Source organism: Amblyomma mixtum, chromosome 2, assembly GCF_055824585.1.
Source record: "Amblyomma mixtum isolate Tamu chromosome 2, ASM5582458v1, whole genome shotgun sequence".
In the NCBI taxonomy this organism is placed as follows: domain Eukaryota; kingdom Metazoa; phylum Arthropoda; class Arachnida; order Ixodida; family Ixodidae; genus Amblyomma; species Amblyomma mixtum.
The window spans coordinates 285,422,323-285,442,748 of record NC_143013.1 but is presented as its reverse complement, the minus strand read 5'-3'; the positions used below and the strand labels follow the sequence as shown (position 1 = coordinate 285,442,748).

Below are 20,426 nucleotides of genomic sequence, written 5' to 3'. Positions count from 1 at the left end.
ATCTATTCATAAATCCTGAATGAAATTATTATTCTCAAGACTATTTGAAATAGAATATATTTGATCCCGGCAAGTCGACAAGCTTTTTACGTAACAGAGTAGGTGTGAGACAGGTGCACAGAGGAAAGCCCTATGGACCTGAAGTCGATGCGGCGCGCTCAGACGTCGCTCCTATTCCAACAGAGCCAATCAAGAACCTCGAGGAGAAACCGCAAGTGGTCAATCCTGATCTGGACCCCGTACGCAACTACAAGGAAAAACCGAACACGCTCAAAGCCACCTACCCTGGTGAGCCGGCATCGAGGGCGACTCTCAACAATACCTGCTGTATTCTGACACTCCTTGAGACGACTTACACAAGGATCGTGTTCGCAAGAGAACGACGCTTTGTCTATAATGAACAAAATGGTTTCTTTGCGCAATGAAACTGTGATGTAGGTGATATTGGACATAAGATCAAAATCGAGAACGCCGCAAGTGCTGGGGGTCAATCAAGTTCATATCATGACATTCTTTCATACGCCTCATGTGCCTCATCATCATGTTGTTCAACATAGCATAAGGATTGAAACCGGTCACGTGTGAGGATTGCAACATCACTAAGAAATAAGCAACCAGAAACACGTACTTTTTTATTCCATGTGCAAATTCATGCCATGTTGCGTTCAGTTTATGTGAGAAGATAGTGTTTGCACATCTCTACTAATTCTGCTGAATTATTTTAGATAAACAAGTCAGTTCTTCCCGATATCATACCCGTGATCCGTGAGAGAAGTAAGGCGGAACACATATGGCTTATGCTTACACTGTTATCGCTGACTGACGTTCTTGGCGGTCATGAACACACGTTCACTACCACAGGGGCTGTGATTCGCTCCATGCAGTCTGATGCAGATGTCACATGACTCAGACTATACACTGAGAAGATAAGGAAAGAAAAAAAAGAGATCATGCAGCGCCCGAGATTGCTGTTTTTTTCCCTCTAGTTATTGCTCACATTTTCTCAGCTAATAAGGCGCGGCCTTATAAAGACACGATAAATAACCTGGGACGCCACATAAATACTTCAACGAAGCCTAAAAAAAAAAAAATGCAACTTCGACATTCTTTTCTTACCCTGGATGTATATGCGGCCGTTTAGCCCAAATTTGAAATATAAAGCGTAAAAGGCACTTAATGTCACGCGCACTCGAACTTTTTCCTTACTGTTCCGCTATTTTTAATGAAGGCAGGGCACGATTTGTAATGGCTTTAAAATACCCCTGGGGTGACAAATGGTGGCAGCTATCGCGTTCAACTTCGGCTTGAGGCGCTGCTCTCGGCACGGGCCTCCATAAAAACGCGGCATGCAATTTCGCCAGCTTAAGCCTTTATATGAAACACGGCACAGGATCGTAAATACCGCTGAAAAAAAAAAAAGGGGGTAGAAAAAGGAGGGACAAAAGAAGCAGCCGACGTAAGTGGGAAACCTGTTCGACAAAAAAGAAAAAAGAAAGAGATCACAGAGGTCATTAATCTTCATGGCGGAGAAAATCCTCTCTATGTGGTCGTTTTCTAGTTATCGCATAAAAAACGACAAATCTGTGAGCGTGAGGCTTGGCCGAGCTATTCTTGGACCGTGATTGGCTGTTGAAATTCCCGGCAGTAGGTAGGTGAGCTATGTGCAAGAAAAAAAAAACGAAGCAAGAGCTGCTCTTTTGCATAAAGTCCGGCGGCCTGTATTTCCGGTAAATACAGTAAAACATGGCTGTAATGAAACTGGACAGGAGTGAACGATTACTCCTTCGCAGCCATTATTCCTCCATAGCCATTAACTCAGCAACGTCCGCGCATATTTGTAGCCCGCGAAGCTTTCAAAGGGGAGCATCGAAGAGTTCGCTCTATATCGAACATTTCCGTATATATTATTCCGCAGTAGCGTCCTCTGGCGTACTGCCGCATTACACGGAAACATATAGACTGGACGTGAGTGGCCTCGTAACGGCTGTCATTTAACGGCCCCCTTCTGGCCACATCTCTTCTTCTTCACAACAGACGTGGCCAGAAGCATCGACGAGCGAAGAGTGGGGTCGCCGCCTAAAGGTGAGTTGGAGCGTTTGCTACATTGCAAAAAACAAACAAACAAACAAACAAACAAACAAACAAACAAACGTGAGTTGGAGCGTTTGCTACATTGCAAAAAACAAACAAACAAACAAACAAACAAACAAACAAACAAACTAAAATTGCGAAATCGCACTCGCTAGCCTTGTTATTATTCTTTTTTCTCTGATTAGGCCGGAACCTAACACACGTTTTGCTGCTAAAACAAAGAAAGAAAAGGGTGGTACGTCAAAACTTGTGCGTTAGGTTATACACTAACAAAATAGTCTGGAAAAGAGCGAAAAAAAAACGCTTACTTGGCTTTACTAAGGGGTGAAGCGGTGGCACTATACGTAAAGAGTGCAAGACTGCTGGCCTTGTGGTAGATAACCACGGAACATGCGAAACGAAGAAATGTTTTCAAGTAGAACTCTTGTAAGGGCTAGTTGGTGCATGAGAATTATGCGAGAAAACGGCCCGACAGCTACGAAGGCAAAGAAGGCACACGAACTGAAAGGACCGGTGCCACTCGGGACTGGCAAGTAGTGATGGCGATGAGGTTGACACAGACAATGGCAGGTTCAGTGCGGAACCTTCGAAAAAGTTTTTGACATGGACAATGGCAGGTTTAGTGCGGAAGCTTCGAAAAAGTTGTCTTTTTCGAAGTTTCCGCACTGAACCTGCCATTGTCTGCGCCAACTTCATCGCCCTATCTACTTGCCAGTCCCGAGTAGCGCCGGTCCTGTCGGTTTGTGTGCCTCCTTTGTCTTCGTTTGTCGCGCCGTCTTCGTTTATAATTTTTTATGAAACGAAGAAGTTCATTCGGCTACAGTACTAAAGCTGTGTACTGTACATTATAAGTCAACACAACAGGGGCGGGTTTATGGATCGCTCTTGGAGGGGGTGGTGGAGGGGCTTGAGCACTTGAGCATGGTTTTCCTATGTAAAATTTCTCTCTTACGAGGGGCGGGGGGGGGGGGGGGGGGGGGGGCGACCGCCACCACTGCACCTCCCCCCCCCCCCTCCTTAATCCGCCCCAGCAGTACAAGTGGTTTCGCCTGCGATTGACATTCTTCCTTCCTGAGTGTTGGAGTGGCCCAGAAGTATCAAGCTGTAGAGGTGGGACATGTGATGGACAAAATATCTGCGCCGTATTTGGGGGCGTATAGATTCCTGGCCTTCAGAGGAGACAAGTTGTTCCTCTCGCTGTCTTTTTCTCATTGAAGACTCGGAGAGCGTTCTCATTTGCACTTCATGGCTAATATGACCTTAAAGCGCAGTATCACTAATCAGGATGCTTCGACATGAATTTTGGACGCCTAGTGTGGAGAATCAAAGATATGGCGTGAACGCCGCGAAATACGTGACTCATGAGTAGTAAAGTAATTCATATACAACACTTTCTCTTCACTAATCTACAATCTGCTGCACCCTTACCTTTCAGTTTGAGCGAGCGTTTCCCTTTCAACGTAACAGCACATCTTCCTCACTCACAAACGCATATCCACTAGTCAGTATGTTGTACCGTGTTTATAGAGCGGTACACGTGACTTAAGCCCTTTAATACTGCCACATTTGGAAAACTAGAACACTAACTAAAATGAACCTGTTGGTGCAGGTTTAGGATCCACGTTGGTTAATATTAACCGACAACTTGCCTCAACCGGTCTCGTCGCATATGTCACAAAATTTGCACAGACTCTTGAAGTACTTTTTACCTCCCGACAATATATACCACTACGTGTCGTGAGTTAGGAGGCGAGGCATGATAAAATTAGGGGCTTTTCAATGCATTCGTGATATGTTGTTGCAGCTCTTAGTAGAAAATGAAGTGCTGCTTTTCGGACGCGACTGGCACGAGTCGCCATAATCGCCCACCTGACACTTTTCACAGACTCTTTTTATTTCTTTTTACATGTCTCCCCGTATCTCATTTCTCTGTACAGACACTTCGACAAAGACCCAGGAAAGACCCCAAGTGCCGCCCAGGGTTCCTCTTCCAGCCAGTAAGTACACAAGCTGCTAATCAATACTGAGTACCATCCATCTGACTGCAGCAGCGTGGCTACAAAAGGAAATCTGCTTCGTTTCATAAATATTCCTTGTTTGGAGAAAAAAAATCGTCCTGCATGCCGGGACAAGCATGCCGCATACAATGTCGGTTCAGGATTCGAAACTCCAACCCGGAACTTCATGGCTGCGCTCAGGTGGATGAAAAGTGCTTCTAGTCATTGTTTAAATTTCCCTCGACTTTGGGGGATTCATAAAAAGAAATCAAAAGAAAAAGCATTGGACTAATCCGAGCTACATTTCGCGCTTGCAGGGCCCGCGTTCTGAGTACGGCAAGAGCTATCTGTTTGTCTATAGAACACTATAAGCACGTAAAAAGTGGGAAGAAGCCACTCTAAAACAATAATAATAACAAAGTCGTTAGGCATGACGCGACGCTACCTTTCCCATAAAGCGACGGCAGGTCAAACAAAAAGCACGAAATAGAGTTCAATTTAGGCCTTACGACCGCTTCGTGCGTACAGGAAAAGAGTGACATAAAAACGAAGTTCAGCAATGTACCAGATGTTATTTTCACACAAAAGCTCCTTTAGCATTTTACGACGCATTAAGAGCTGTTCACAAGGAATTATCATATGAACCAGTTGTCGGCTGTTTACCTTAAAAGAAAAAAGGGCGAGCAGCCAGCTTGCAGAAGCGAAATTCAAGATCTGATTTCATTTGTGAGTTTACGAGTAAAAGCAGCATAACAACAGCAAAACCATTTATTGAGTGAGACGCCCTTTCAAATCTGCTTCGTTAGTTCACTCACTGCGCAGTTATAATGCATAATTCCTACTCTTCGGGTAGTTCTATTGTATGAGGGTCGTAAGCGGCACAAAAGAAACCAAGGAAAGTTGCTTTTAGGTTTACTTCTAAGCCTTGAAAGCAAAATTGAATTTTCCCAAAACTGACGCTAGTAAGTGGCGACTGCAAGCAATGCTTTAGCAAACGATCGTCCCAGCTTTTACCGATAAGTTGGTGGAGAGACTATACACCGGAAACCTTCCACAATAAATTATTCTACAGAGCATCATTCGTATTCGTGAAGGGAATGTCTTGATTAAGAGAAAAGAAAAAAGAAGAAAAATATGTTCGAGCTTAAATCTGAAGAAAAATACTAAACTTGCTTTTTTATAATTACCGACGATGAAAAAGTTATTATCATATATGTGTCCCTTAGTGCTTCTTATTAAGAATAAAAAAAAAATAGGTATGATCGATTACCTTTTATTATATTGAATTTCTTCATGTTCATCATTATCAAATCTGTACACACACTGTATTGTGTGTGTGAGTAGGGGGGGGGGGGGAGCGCAAGTTTGTTATCTTTATTTGAGCTCCTTGCTTTGTAGAAGATGGAGAAGAAAACTGCTTGAAACGCAACCTTTTCCTGTTTGTTTTCAACTTTTCGCCCGTATTCTCTTGGGGACAACAAAAAGCCTTTGACTGAAATCATAGCAAACGCCTTCACTTATATTTCTTTCCTTATCCGCAGGGCCATACGGAGAGCGTGACCCCGTTCCTCAAATTCCCGTGCCACCGTCTCGTAAGTTCATTTGGAAGCGCGAACCTCGATAAACTGATCAACGCCGTGAAGTGCGCGCCACACGGGGCCACTTTCCAACCGCCCCCTGAGCTCCGCCGGAAGGTCGGAGACGCGCCGAGTACTCGGAGACGGGACGAACCTTTCAATCGAGTCACGGAAATGCGAGAGCCCTTAGAGCACCGAGTACAGTGTATGGATGGATAATGGGCAGCCGAGACCGTCGCCTCATTTAACGCGAGTTCGAGAAGGAGGGGTACCATGATAACCCCGGCATAGAAGTTGGTATGGCTGGAAGATAACTTAGTATTAATACACCCTTCGAGAGCCGTAAATATTGAGTTTGTCTATTGCGTCGATAATTCTTCCTTCAGCCTGGTAGGGAGTGTACTTAACCTCTACTAAACAGTTCTTAACGCGCGATTACCGCAAATTTAACGCCATCCCTTATTCGCGCACTAAATATTTTAGCCAGTGCTTACTTCACACAGTAAGGAGTGTTGTAAAGCGTTATGCCCATTGCTACACATTTCACACCAATTCAAAGTGGTTCCTATCTGCGCTTGTACTGGATCAGTTCAGTGACATTTGTCTAATGTAATTCTAGACATCGACAGCTGTCGAGTGCTTAGTTTTGTTGGTACATGTTTATTACTATGTTTCCGCCATGCAAACTCAGTGCATTTATATTATTTTTTTGTTGCATACGCTCTTGTCTCTTCATCGAAGTTATTCTGAATTCGCCATTTTTACTCACCCCTGCCTCTGCGTCTTGTTGCGCCCGCAGCACTAAGGGAGATGATGTCGCGAGGCATTAATGCATGACGGCGAAACACTGTGCCGTTAAGAATTTTGGAATCGTGTTTGCGTGCTGACAGTATTGCACTTGATAGCGTAGTTTTTGTATTCGAGCAAGAATTCATATTCAGTGAGAACAAGCGCAACGATTACATTCCCAATATCTGCGGACTTACTATGCAAGAATATGATTTCGTAGTGCGTGCAAGACGAAAGGAGGACATTATTTAGATGGAAATAATAATTACGGAGGGAACTTAAGACTGGTTACGTGCTTTGAAGGAGAAAGCATGATTTTTTTTATTTATATTTTTCCTTCGTTTCTAATGACGCATATACAGTCATAAGGCAGCGCATACACTAGGTTCGCCTCGATTCGCCAGAAAGCAACGCAGTAATATGGACTGTGTTCTATTTACATAGTATTTACGTAGTATTTACATAGTTTCTGCATACATAGCATTAATAAATACTATTTATTAAAAAAAGCGGTATTGTGGTGTATGCGTTGTGTGCTTGCCTCGCAATCTGAAGCTCCTTGATTCACTTCCACGCACCTCTGGAACAATTTTTTTTCTTTGCTGATGACGTCATTGTGGGTTTTCTACACCACTTTCCTGGACGTGGGGAGAAAAAAAAAGAGAAAGATACGCAAAGATGAAGAAAGAATTTTAACAGCTATTCTAAACATACGACACTAGCTAAATCACTACTGCATGTAAGACTAGGAGGAGCTTAAGATAATTTAGTTAAGAAAAAAACCAAATTTCTTCGCGTGCTTGAACTTATTTGTTCTTTCCTGACATTTTTTTCGCTTCAGAGAGCACAGTTCACAACGCCCATCGTCCACCGAACTATCCATATCAACAAGGAGGCAACAAACGTAAGTACCAATAAAAATTTAAAAGGCATTTGATTAAGTATAACCATCACGACGTGCTCGAAAATTACTTTATCGTCATATCGCGCGCATTCGGGCTAAGAACTCAGCACAGGCAACTAATCTTCCTACCACAGTATAGTCTGACTTGGCTGCAAAAAACTTTTTGTACAAGACGGTGGAACAAAAACACGCATTCCTCTTCAAGGGTGCGCGATGGAAGTCGCCCTTGGTTTGAATACGGTGCATGCCCAGGTGTTACGGCGGTTATTTGACCTTTTATACCTTCAGAAAGCGAGCAAAGCGCTGAAAAAATTGGCAGTGGTTTAGATCTGGTTAAACCTGGAGGGTTGCGAAAGCAACGAGGAGAAAGAGAGGGGCGATGGAGAGCGCGCGGCAGCGGCGCCGGCCCCGGCACGCAAGCTATGCGCCGCTATTGCGTATGCGCAACTGGCGAGCGCGGCGGCGGCACCTCTGAGTCACCCGCGCAGCGGCGGAGGCGGCGCGCCAGCTGTGCGCCGTGTGACGTCACTGCTCCTCGCGCATGCGCAGTTTGGCCTTTCGTCAGCTCCGCGAAATGGCTCGGCGACTAGCGTAGTGTTGCTTTCGCAGCAAAAAAAAAAAGGCGTACTTGTAGCTATTGAACAGGATTGTTTCGGTCTTAGACACAGAAAAGAGAAATCACTAGATTGAAGAGCGCGGTTTCCCGCCGGCGTCTTTACGTTACTGTTCACGGGCATGGTATCAGGGAAAGAAATACCCTAGCAGAAGGGCAGCAGAATAAAAAAATACATAAAAAAGATTGAGAGATGGAAATAAAAGGCTGCGGTGATGGCACACTCACATGAGGCATCCAGGTTGGCGAAGTGGGCATATCCTGAAGTCCCCCGATAAATCTAGTGACTCGTAAATACGAAACCCCGAAGTCCAAGGCTTGTGGCTGTTTCGAAGGCCAGAGCGAGGGACCCATTATACAGAGGAGAAAACCGCATCCTCAGGTGCGCGCTCTTTCCCTCTCTTTTCTCGGGTTTGATTTAATCCCCAGACAAAATACGCCATCAATTAGCCAGCATGGATCTGCGCTATAAACCTTTTTGCTCAAAGCGTAAGCTGTGCTAGCGTACCGATTTTTTTTCTCATCAAGCCCACCTACGGCAGGAGGCGGCGATGCGCTGCGGTTGTTGTTCGTTTAACGAAGGCGAACATACACAATCTCCTTTCTGGGGCGTCAAGTACGCAGATACATGTTATGTAGCTAATAACTCTGTAACAAAGGAGATGTGACAAAGAAACACGCTTAAGCTTACTGTTTTCGGCTTCACTCACGTCGGGTGCTCGAATAGGTTGTAAGGTATTTATAACTCAATTACCGTGAAAGTGCTGCGTTTATACTACTGCGCTACAGTTAAAAACTGAATCGCGTCTACTTCTATCAACTTTGGCGTTCCACAAGACGCTGTTCTGCCCCACTTGTTATTCCTAATATATATTAATGAGCTGCCTGATTGCACTTCCTCATCCATAACGCCTTAATTACCGCGATGACAGAGTTAGTTAACGCGAAATGACAAACCATTGTAATCTACTCCTGCAGTCTGGTCTTAACACTATCTCTAATTGGTGTAAAAAATGTCTTATGAGTTATGACCTTAAACGTCATTAAATGCAAGCGTATTACAATCTAGCGCCGTATCAACACGTCTTTACCCTACTGTGACAAAATTAGCTATGTATCCCTAGAAAATGTCACTTCTTAAAAAAAAACTCGGAGTTTGCCCAGCAAATAACTTTTCCTGGCATATTTGTGTAAAATATATTACTAACAGTACTGTGCAGAAACTATTCTGAAGCGCCAAAGCATCTCGAACTAATATTGCGTCACACATTAATTCGACCTGAACCAGAATATGCATCCGCAGTATAGAATTCATCTCTTTGTGCACTAACTGATAGCAACAAAAAAGTGCAACATCGATCAGTGTGCTTCATTCAATTTAAGTTATGCCCATACTGCGAATGCTTTCTTAACGACGTCACAACTATGTGTACCAAACTTGCACGTTCGAAGGAATCTCTCCCGTTTGTGCCTGTTTCACGAAGTTTATTTGACTAAACCATTTCTAAAAAGCGAATTCGTTTCGGAACCAAGTTACTTATCAGCGCGCGTCGATCACACATATAATTCACACATTCTGGCGTACAAATCTGCTTATGGCTTTTTCCTGCCAAAAACTACACAAGAATGGAGCCCTGCCCTCCACTGCCTGCATCGAAGATCCTAGCGCTCTTTTGAGGCAATCACCTAGGATCTCCTCTGGCTCTGTCTTTACTAGCAAGCGGTAACTCAAAGGCGTGATGAAACATTTCCTGTCTGTATTGCCCGACCACTTTTTCTTGATGTTGTGCCGTGAACATTTTTTGAGAGCTCTGCACAATGTATTCGTTGTATGCGTGTGCTTTGTTTTCGCCCTTTCGTTCTTTTGCATGTTTAGATATTCTTTTCTTCAACCCTTTTACCCATCTCCTTTGTTGGGCCTCATAGGCCCTGAAGGAAAATAATTAAATAAATAACGAGTAATGATCTGGATGTCGGCACAGGAGAGACGAATGTGTGTCCCTCTACTGATTTTGTGTTTCTTCTTCTATTGCAGAGCCTGGACCTCCAAGGTGGCCAGCCTACCCGAGGCCACCATGTAAGTGCACATCCTTGCAGTACTGAGCAAGAAAAGAAGACCAATGCATTGTGGGAAAGCTTTCCTTCACCTAAGAGAGCGCAGAGTTTCGCGCTCATTGCTGAAAGCAATTTTTTGCACTGATGTGTAAGACGGTAGCAAAACAAAAAAACGAAAACGTTTTTAGTGCAGTCCAAGGCCTTCCAACAGTCAAAGAAATTGTGCAGCTGATTGAATGAATTACCGTGGAACGCAAGAAGAAAAAAAACTGCCCCATGTTGCCTCCTTTCGAGCACACTTTGTCGGCCAGCGCTTTTCGTGTGAGGCAAATATTGAAGGAAAGTTCCTCTGCGTAAATTAGTCCTCGCGAGTGAAATGCGAGTTCTTCAAGAATAAGAAACGGCGTCTGATTCATTTATGGCCAGGAGCTTGCTAATGACGTCTCAAATGGCACTCGCATTAATATAGGCGCCAGCTTGGGCTTTCTTTACTAGAAAAATATCCACACTACGAAAATCGTCCCGAGAGAGCTAAGAGCTTTGGGCTGGCGTGGTACGATCCAGCGAACGCATTCCGGGCCCCGAGATGACGACGAACAGCAAACGGGCCTCTCACAGAATCGTAAAATTGAAACGACTTCGAAGAAACGATGGAAAACGACTCCAGGAGTGCTATGCGATAAAAGAAACCAGAGGTCGAGGGATGGGCTATCAAAACCGCATCATCGTCGGCGCACGTGCCTTTGAACCCGTTACACCCCTCTACTGACTATTGAATCATAGTTCCTCGCGAGACTCTAGCCGAAAGTTTAAGCCTACTTTCGGTAAATAAAACAGCGAAACGGGGAGTCGCTTAACTGGTTTACGACCTAGAGATTACGTTTTACCACATGGTTAAGGTTCCCCCTTTCAGCCAAACCGCGGTCGCATACGGATGGTTGCTGATTTTTTTTTTTTTTTTTTGTGGTTGAATTGATGTTGCTTTTCGCAGCGAGTCCTGATGAAGAAAGCTCTTTTTTTGCTTTTTTTTTCAATTTCAGCCTCCAAACACGTTTTCGGCGTTTCTGTCACGGAGTACAAAAACTGCTCGCACCGGGCGAGCATGACTATATGCTATGGGCCAAACATCCAAAGTAAGAACGTCGGGGGCTGCCCTGCACGTTCCTTCCTCACCAATCCCCCCCCCCCCCCCAAAAAAAAAAAAAAAAGTAGAGTTAAAGGCTTTTGGAAACTATAAAACGCATCCCAATAATTTGTTCGTTATATCAAAGCAAACGCGTCTCTGCAACATTAAGTCCCTCTAACGAGTCCAACCATCCCCTAATGAAGATTAGCAGTACCAATAAAAGAATACCCCGATTTTGCTTTGCTAACACTAATGTGCCCTGACCACTGTATACCTGAAACGCCTCGCCCAAAAACGGCAGCCCCAAGATCGTACTTGCAAATTGCAAGACGTTGGCCCTCACTTTCCCCATTTTTTTTTCTTTCCCCGGGTGTTTGTCAGGTTTGCGAATGTTTGGACTGAATTAACCTCGTTTCTGCTCACGCTTCACGCTACAGCTACAGAGACTAATAGTAATATCAATGGCTACGCGTCCGCGTACGTTTAAAAGCATCACGTTTTACTATGCAGGATTAATTTCTCGCTTCTCAGTATACGTCAACTGATTTTGGAGCAATGGAATTGTCTGGTCAATTATAATATGAGGTTTACTTTGGCAAGCGTGCCATAATAGTCGGATTCTTACAATAACGCACTTATTTATAGAGTAAACAAAAAAATAATAACAAAAAGGAAACCTGATAGTCAGCTGTTTGATACCCAGATTCTGTCAAAAGCAATAAACCAATTCGCACGTGACAAGCTGGTGCGTTCTGTAGCCCTTCAGGTACCACACTCTAAAAAGAAAGTAGTAAAATGAGAGTAAGCTGTCTTCTAGTACACTCCCTTTTATGAAAGGGTGTGAGCTAAAGGACAGTTTTCTCCTTTTTTACTCACATAAAGTTACAACGCAGATGCACTTTATACACCTGCAGAGTGACGAGACTCAGAGCAAGATGGCGGGCTTACGCTCGGATTTAATTCCGTATGAAGCATATACACAAACTCTAGGCCGTGAGGAAATTATGGTTATTCGGCGGCAGCCGTGATCGAGAAACTATCGTCCTTGGGTGCAGATATGAGGCCCCAGACGTTGCAAGTGTCAGATTCGTCACAGCCTTTCAAATTCAGGTTTTCCTTCACCAGAAAATATCGCAGTTACGAGTGGCTAATCAAGAACGATGTCCCTAACGTAAGAGGCGTCACCGTAGCGGTGGCAGTTATCGCGCTTAGCCACAAAAGGACAGCCACGTTGAGGCAGGTCAGGCTTTTTTTCTCTCTTACCCTTAAATGTGGACTTGAGATTTAGCGCAGGGATTTTAGAAAGCAGAAGAATCAAAGTGTAGAAGTTTCGCAATGTGTGTAAAAACAATTGCTTTCTTTCTTTTTGTACAGTCGGATATGGCGTGCCAGTTGGGAACATCCAAGTGCCCACCACACCAAGACCACCAAGTAAGTCGCTCGCCGCTGCTTCTTCAGTCGTAGCAATATATACACACTTGCCTGCCGTTGGTCTAGTGGCTTTGGCGCTCTGGTGCCGAGCTCAAGGTCGCTGGATCGAATCCCGGACGCAGCGACTACATTTTGATGGAGGACAAATGCAGAAAGGTCATTGTATCGAGATTTCGGTTCACGCTGAATAATTGCCCTGCATCATTTCGGAGCGCTCTACTATGGCGTCCCTGACAGCGTACATGCAGTTCTGGGACTTCAAAGCCGAAGTATCACACCACACTGCACCGCACCCCACCACATACCGTACCATACCATACCATACCACACCGCACCGAACCACATCCCACCGCACCACCATCATCATCAGCCTGACTACGCCCACTGCAGAGCAAACGCCTCTCTCATGTCTCTCCAATTAACCCTGTCCTTTTCCAGCTGCAACCACCGTACCCCCACAAACTTGTTAATCTCATTCACCCACCTAATTTTTTACCGCCCCCTGCTACGCTTGCCTTCTCTTGGAAGGCGAGCAGTGCCAGCGACTGCACACCTGCCATAGTCCTTCATAAAGTCAGCAATAAAATTACAGTAAGGAAGGGTGTCAGGCAGGGAGACACGATCTCGCTAATGCTATTCACCGCCTGTTTACAGGAGGTGTTCCGAGGCCTGGATTGAGAACAGTTGGGGATAAGAGATAATGGAGAATACTTAAGTAATTTGCGATTCGCTGATGGCATTGCTCAGCTGAGACATTCAGGACATGAACTGCAAAGCATGATCAATGAATTAGACTGGCAGAGCAGAACGGTGGGGGTAAAAATTAACACGCAGATAACCAAAGTAATTTTCAACAGTCTCATAAGGAAACAGCAGTTCACAGTTGGCAGGGAGATGATGGAAGTGGTAAGGAAACATGTCTACTTAGGGCAGGTAGTGACCGCAGATCCGGATCATGAGAAGGAAGTAACTAGAAGAATAAGAATGGTGTGGAGCGCATAAGCAGGTTCTCTCAGATCATCAATGGCAGCTTATCAACCAATATCTATGAATAGAAAAGTATACAACAGCTGTTTCTTACCAGTACTCACCTATGGGAAGTGGAAGATAACGAAAAGGGTTCAGCTTAAGTAAAGGAAAACGCAGCGAGTTATGGAAATAAAAATGATAGGTGTAACGTTAAGAGACCGGAAGCGGGCAGAGTGTGTCAGGGAACAAACACGAGTTAATGACATCCTAGCCGAAATCTCGAAATCAAGAGGAAGAAATGGGCTTGCGAAGGGCATGTAAGGCGAAGGCAAGACAACCACCGCACCATAATGTACCGTTTCTTTTTATATTCGTTGAAGGAAAGAAAGGCAATACGACTGAATACAGTACACGTACCTTCATCTGGTACTCGTGATGCGCGGTTTCAGATGTCCAATATCGAGAGAGCCTTCGCTCTCTAAAACAGCGGCAGAGCATATGCCTGCATTCTTGTCTGATGGCTTCCGGAAATTTCGAGATTGCAGCCTTTCTGTCCGTGCGGAGCAAGATATATCCGTCGCTGTTGTGTAGAATGAAAGCTCGAATACCAGGAGACTACCATGTGCCCGCGGCATGACAACGCGGCCGACGAAGACGCGGGGATAGGAGCAAAACGTGGCACGCGAAGAAAGAAAGTAAAACAAACGAAGAAAAACAGCTGAGAAGGCTACTGCGCAAAACACCGCGCGACACAGCTATCCCGGTCGTATTTTCGGTATGCCGCGCCCGCTCGTACAATAGCACGCAGGGCGCGTTAGGGAAAACGCAAAATGGCGCGGCCATATTCCAAATGGATCCGCTGACGTGAATAGGGGCCGCGGGGCATTTTTATTATACAGCGGGGCCCACATTCGCCATAGACAAAAAGAAGGCATGGATGTGGAGAGGGCGGGTAGGAATGGAAGGAGGTTGGTCAGGGACAAAGGAATAAACAAATGAAGAGTCGCGACCTCGCGAAAAAACGTCGGGAAAGAAAGAGAGAGAAAAAGAGGAGAGCGACGAGACGCGACGGCGCACGCTCATCGGGCCATCCCGGCAACATCCGGGCCAAACCACCGCGCGGCCATCATTTGCTGCCCGCGGGCCCAGGACGAAAGGGATAGAGTAAGAGGTGGGAGAAGCGTTACGAAAGGAAAAAGCGCAATAACGATAAAGAAGAAAGAAGGAAGACAAAAAGAAGGAAGAGTGAGCAGCCTGTCCTGTCGGCGCTCTTCTTCGCAACACTTTCTTGCGTTGCGGAGTAGCCCACCCTTTCTGTGCACGCGCGTGCCCCTCGCTTGGTCGTGAGCTGCCGCCGTTGGTGTGCAGGCGCACGCCAAGATTCGCTTTCGTCTCGCCAGGAAGGAAGAGCGCGCGCGGCCGGAAGGGGGGACAGAAAAGGGGGGAAGCCTGCCCGGTGAAATATGAGCCACTCGTTTGGGTAGAATCACGTCCGAGCAGGGCAATGTGCGCGCGAGGTCGCGGTGCTGTCCGAGGACGACAGCGCGGAGCGGACGTCCGCCGATTTACACACCGCGCGCCGCCGCTGCAACTGTCTGGCAATGCTTTTGCTTCGCATGTGTTCGGCCGTCAGTATGGGACCGTAATTTGCAAACTAATTTTTCACATTTCACTGGAAAAAATGCTTTCAATGCAAAGAGTTGAGAAAGCGCCAGCCAAAATCAACGCTGTGCAGATAGACTGGTTGGCGATAGGATAACATGATTAATGAACAGTGAGCTTAAAAACAAGGCACAAGTAAAAGTGACATAACAAAATGACTACGTTGCAAAAGATTTTAGCATTAGGAGGAGAAATTACATGCAGGCGCGAATGTTAGGCGCAAGTTCTGCATGCAAATATTCCCATTAAGTAAACACAGAACCGTACGCGCGCCCATCGAGCGCTGACAAAAGGTCGGACATCTGTAGTGGCAATAGGCTTTCTGCTTTCCGGAGCGCAAAAACCTCATTTAATTGCTTTGTTTAACCATAACCGCACCTTTTTTTATTTTGTTATACTCGCCTGAGGGATAATACAAGTTCAGCTGTCTTTTGTAAAATAAAATATGCTATGCAATGCGTCTCGCACCCACTTAAATGTGGCGACGCGTTTCTGTCGGGATCACTATTCGTCCAGCCCTGAGTTCATTTTTCACTGGCTTTATTTTCCTCGGCACCTCGTTCACTTTACCTGGGCTTTACCGGGAAACAAATCCTCGCAAATGCGCAGCCTTGTCATTCGTGTAGCATGAAAAACATATTTAACAGATTTCTCGTCAGGTTAACTGAAATCAACAAACCGCAATCAGAACAGTTATTCGTTCATCAGCTTCCGTGCCCATTCACCAGCTTAAGTCACTGTCCTCTGTTGACATTGATCTGCCTGCCTACTACGTCCACATCATCTTGCCTGTTTATCTTTGTATGGCTTTTTTTGACCACCTGGCACCTTTTTCTGAATTCATCACGCCTTCCTTGAGTTTACCTGGATCTCATACTCCAGCTACTACAGCGTACCTGCCTCTTGTATACCAGGTGTTTCAGGGAAGACTAAGTAATTTGCATAAATAGGCTTTTTGGAGTAAAAATATGGCATTTGCGGTGTAGTATTACCAGTTTGGCGGATACTATAAAGCCGGTGAATTGTCTTAAGCAGTAAGCTGATTAACTAATTAAGTAGCCGGTCGTTAGTAAAAGCCGTATCAGTTTTTAGAATTCAGAAAACGCGATTATACTCGGCGTTGTGGCTGCGTAAGATTTGGCTGCATCGTGCCAAAATACACGCGCTTTCGAAAAGCATGCAGGCAAAGCAACCTTTCCAGTACACGTAACTAGTCAGAAAAGAGAAATTTTGTCGCGCCACAGCGCCAAGGGTAATGTCGTTTTCGAAATTCTGAAAACTGATATGGCTATTACTAACGACCGGCTACACATTCCTAATTGAAACTAGGTGCCTAACTCTACTCGTTAAAAGTTAATTATTATTAAAAATTAGTTAACCAGCTTACTAAAGACATTCGCCGGTTTTCTGGCGTCCGCCAACACTGGTGATACTATGGTGGAAAAGCCATATTTTTACCTCAAAAAACGTATTTTTGAGAATTATGTAGTGAACCCAGTTCATCTAGTCTGTATCTTTTCAGCACCGTATTCGCTATCCATTCGGATTTTCACTTTCTCTCCAATAGACTACATGTAACTGTCTTGGCGTTCTACTGTAGTATACTAGCACTAACCTGTACTTTCCGATTTTTATCGAATGCACAGGTTGCACACTCTTCTATCTACCTCTTATTCTATAACTGAAATGCAAAACCGCCTGTGCAATGAAATTCTTGTGCGTTGAAGAGAACCCAAATGGGTGAAAGTTTCTTCACGGCTCTCCACTACGGTGTGTCCAATAGCACACAGTGTTTCATTTGGCACATACACAAAAAAAAAAAGCATTAACTTCTATATCTGTGTTCCACTGTGACATTTCAGATGTGCCAGTTGTTCGTTTCACCCTTCTTCTCTTGTACTGATTGTGATCTAACCTCTCCTTTATTTGCCCGCTCCGATTCATTTCCACTCATCTGTCTCTCGTGCACGCACACGCACAGCCGCTCCTCGAGCCCAGATCGCTCCTCCCAGCAACTCATCTGCGACCGCTGCCAGCGTTTCGTCCCGGCGACGGGACACACGCTCCCGGACGTCCCTCTTTCCCTCGCTCTGGGAGGACCGAGATGAAGAACTCCGCGGGAGCAAACACCGGGGCCACGAAAAGGGAAAGGGGGAGGGCGGCAAGAGAGAGGAGGAAAAGGGTGCAGAAAAGGCGCCATCCGGGAAAAGCGCCTTTCCCGGCCTCCCTTAATTTAATTCCAGCAGTCACCCTCGTCCTGCGGTGTTTCTAGAAGCCGAGAAGAAGACTGCCGCTATCTCGAGAGGTGCAAACATCACTTTTCACAGCGCGAGAGCTGAGCCTGCGGGCACAGACTAACACGTCCACGCACACAAACATACCCGGGCGCGCGCGTGCCTTAAGATGGGAGCCCGCCCTGTGGCGGCCCATCTAGCAACACCCACGGCTCCCCGCCGACGCGCAGCTGAAAGTGCAACCGGATGTGGGAAGAGGTGGAGGGGAAGCCGTGCGTACGCGTATAAGAAGGATTCCTCTTCGGCGCAAGGCTGTGGCGCGGTCGGTCGTTCGCTGCGGAAGCGAGGAACGCTTTGCGCTAACTCACCGAGCCATTCCCAACGCTTGAGCCCGCCTCGGGCGGCGTCGCGACCCTGTTTACCGTAAATCTTTGCTAATGCGCCGCCAGGCGCGCTCGCGGCGTGTATGTGTGTGTAGCGTGCGGCCGTAGCTCGTTACGGTGCTCCGCCGCCAGACGTGCCCAGCGAACTATGGGGAAACGAAGGGAAGTGGCGGGAGAGGAAATGGGGAAAGTGGGAGAGGAAGAGGTTCCCCCTATTAGCTTCTCTCTCCCCTGGCCGATCACCCTCTCCTCCGCTCCCACCACGTCGGTTTCTTCAGCAAGCCATAATTGGTTGTTGCGGAGTTAGTTGATCTGGTTCTACCTCGCCCGCTCTATTTTCGACCGTTCTTCTTGAGCGGTTGATTGATGCTGCGGTGACGGCACTCCGCAAGTGCTTCGACGCATCGACTGCCGTAGTCGATGCCCAACCTACTTAAGCCCCTACAACTGCTTGTGCACACAACGGTGAATAAACCTTCGGAACCCACTTATCAAAGCCAATGTACACAGAGACGCGGTAATTGCGCGAGCGCAATCTACTTGGCACGCGGATAAATTCTTTCAGAGGTACAAATATAAACTCACATCACAGGAGCAAAGTAAAGCACTTCCTTTTTTATTTTTTTTTTCAGTTCTGCAGCGCATAAAAAAAAACGAGAGAAAGCCACGAAAACCTTAATTATCTTTGATCAGTAAATTTAACTCCACACGCAGAAGTCGACACTGAAAAGAAAAAGAAGTTAAAGGACGGTTTACGTGGTTATTTAACAAGAACAACAAAAAAAAACGGCGAAAGACAGAAAAAAGGAAGCGAGCGCCAGAGAAGCACTGAATTCTCAGTAGGAAGAGGTCATATATAGCTTCTTACTTTATCTCAAAGCCATTCCTCTCCCCTCCTTCCCGACTCGTCCCCACGTAGCGTCTTCGTGTACTATAACGGGTTCCCCTGGGTTCCCTCGAAGCCGACGTCTATACACGCAGGAAACCATTCCCGAGATCCCCGTCGACAATGCATCTGCCGTGTTCCCTTCATGGCGAGGCAGCATCTCCCCTGAGCTCTGACTGAGCTGAGCTCCTCATTTTTTCTAGGGACTTTTGCCGCATCCCTCCTTTTCTTCCCTTTTTTTCCTTCCCTGTGCTTTGTATACAAGCGCATTCCCCCCATTTCCAGGCCATGAAAAATTGCTGTCATCTGCGGATGACACGGCGAAAGAAAGACGGTAGCAGGCGCAGCCGCAAAGGCGAAGACGAGCGGGCTAAGGTCTATCGGGACCTCGCCCTTTACAGGGAGCTGTACGCGGGAAACGACTAGAGCAACAAAAAAAAAAGGAAAATAGAGAAGACAAGCTCGTCGCGACAGCGCGCACGTCCGCCGTTAGTAGGGCATCGTGCCAGTGTTGTAGGCCGTTGTGCAGCTCGAACAAGTGCGCATTTTTCTGCCTTCTTTCTATCTTTTTTTTTTATCCCATCTGTCTTTTTGGAGCACAGCCAGACAGCGCATGCGCAAGCTTAAATTCTTGTGGAGTTGCCACAAAGCGTGCTGCGGCCAGTGCTGCGGCCACCGCGTCGTATGAAGCAGTTTTTAATAGTTCATTGTACCCTGAGGATAACTGGTTATTTATTAGCCTGTTCATGATCATAATTTTGATTTCGTAAAGCTCATTCATCACCGCTATTACTTCTTTTTTACTGAGACGTGATTAGATGAGGTGTTGGCATCCGTTGTCGGAGCCAGCTATCAATCTTCCCCTGAAAGGACGAATTCGGAGTGAAAAATCAATACAGATGAAAGGAAACGTTAGAACCGCTACGAATAGATAAAATCGGGCTTCATCGAGTCCTTCTGCACAAACCAAGTCTCCGCGTACAGTGTACTATCGCGACCGAAAAAAAAAGAAAGCTTACGGGACGCGTTTTCTCGGAAAAACGGTTATTGCAGCTCAGCTCGCGCCCCAGTTGCGTGGTAGTATTCTTACCTCTCTGGGTACCATCTCCCAGAGTCTTGCTCGTGATTTTTCGCCCGCAACGCCGACAACGCCAACTCCGGACTTTCTGGAGAACAGGGCCTTTAACGCTTTCATTTTAAAATCATACCGTCATTTGCTCTTCCAAAGTAGAAGCTTTGAACAATTTTCATGCATGAAGTAACGCTCCTAAGCTCCCCGCACTATTGTTTCTGCCACTACACAATTCAGTACTGTGGCAAAGCACCACGGAGACGACCAGGCGAGAAGAGAAAACGAGTGAATTGACGACACTGGCTCCACATCGCGGCATTATCCATCGCCTTTCGTGTAAGAATCTGGTATCGAGATTTCCTAGAGGTTGCATTTGCGATGGGTGAAGATACAGATGGATTGTAAAGAGAAACTGTCGGTGTCTCGGACAGCATCGTGTCATCAAAGTTCCATTTACTCCTCACCAAGGCGTTACAGAGAAGAAAGCGTTGGATGTAGACAAATATTAGCAACTTGAAGAGTCTCAAAACTAAATACGAGCACAGACTGGAAAAATAAAGAAATCCCCGGAACTTGAAAACCGGAAGACTATTTATTAGGTAGGTAAAACACGAACAACACAAGCTCTGTCTCTCTC

At 46.0% G+C, this 20,426-nt stretch overlaps 1 protein-coding gene across 4 annotated transcripts in view; it reads left to right on the top strand.

The window, feature by feature from the left end:
* LOC149364342 (uncharacterized) overlaps positions 1-20,426 on the top strand; it is a 211,640-nt gene that overhangs the window by 154,156 nt on the left and 37,058 nt on the right. For 2 of the 4 annotated variants that reach the window (XM_089574276.1, XM_089574277.1), the window contains exons 8-14: positions 184-288; positions 2,035-2,082; positions 4,029-4,088; positions 5,630-5,680; positions 7,296-7,358; positions 10,007-10,048; positions 12,527-12,583. In XM_089574276.1, the coding sequence (XP_089430402.1) occupies positions 184-288; positions 2,035-2,082; positions 4,029-4,088; positions 5,630-5,680; positions 7,296-7,358; positions 10,007-10,048; positions 12,527-12,583 (426 nt within the window). The remainder of the gene's footprint in view (positions 1-183; positions 289-2,034; positions 2,083-4,028; positions 4,089-5,629; positions 5,681-7,295; positions 7,359-10,006; positions 10,049-12,526; positions 12,584-20,426) is intronic. The other 2 variants (XM_089574279.1, XM_089574278.1) reach the window with 1 other exon arrangement.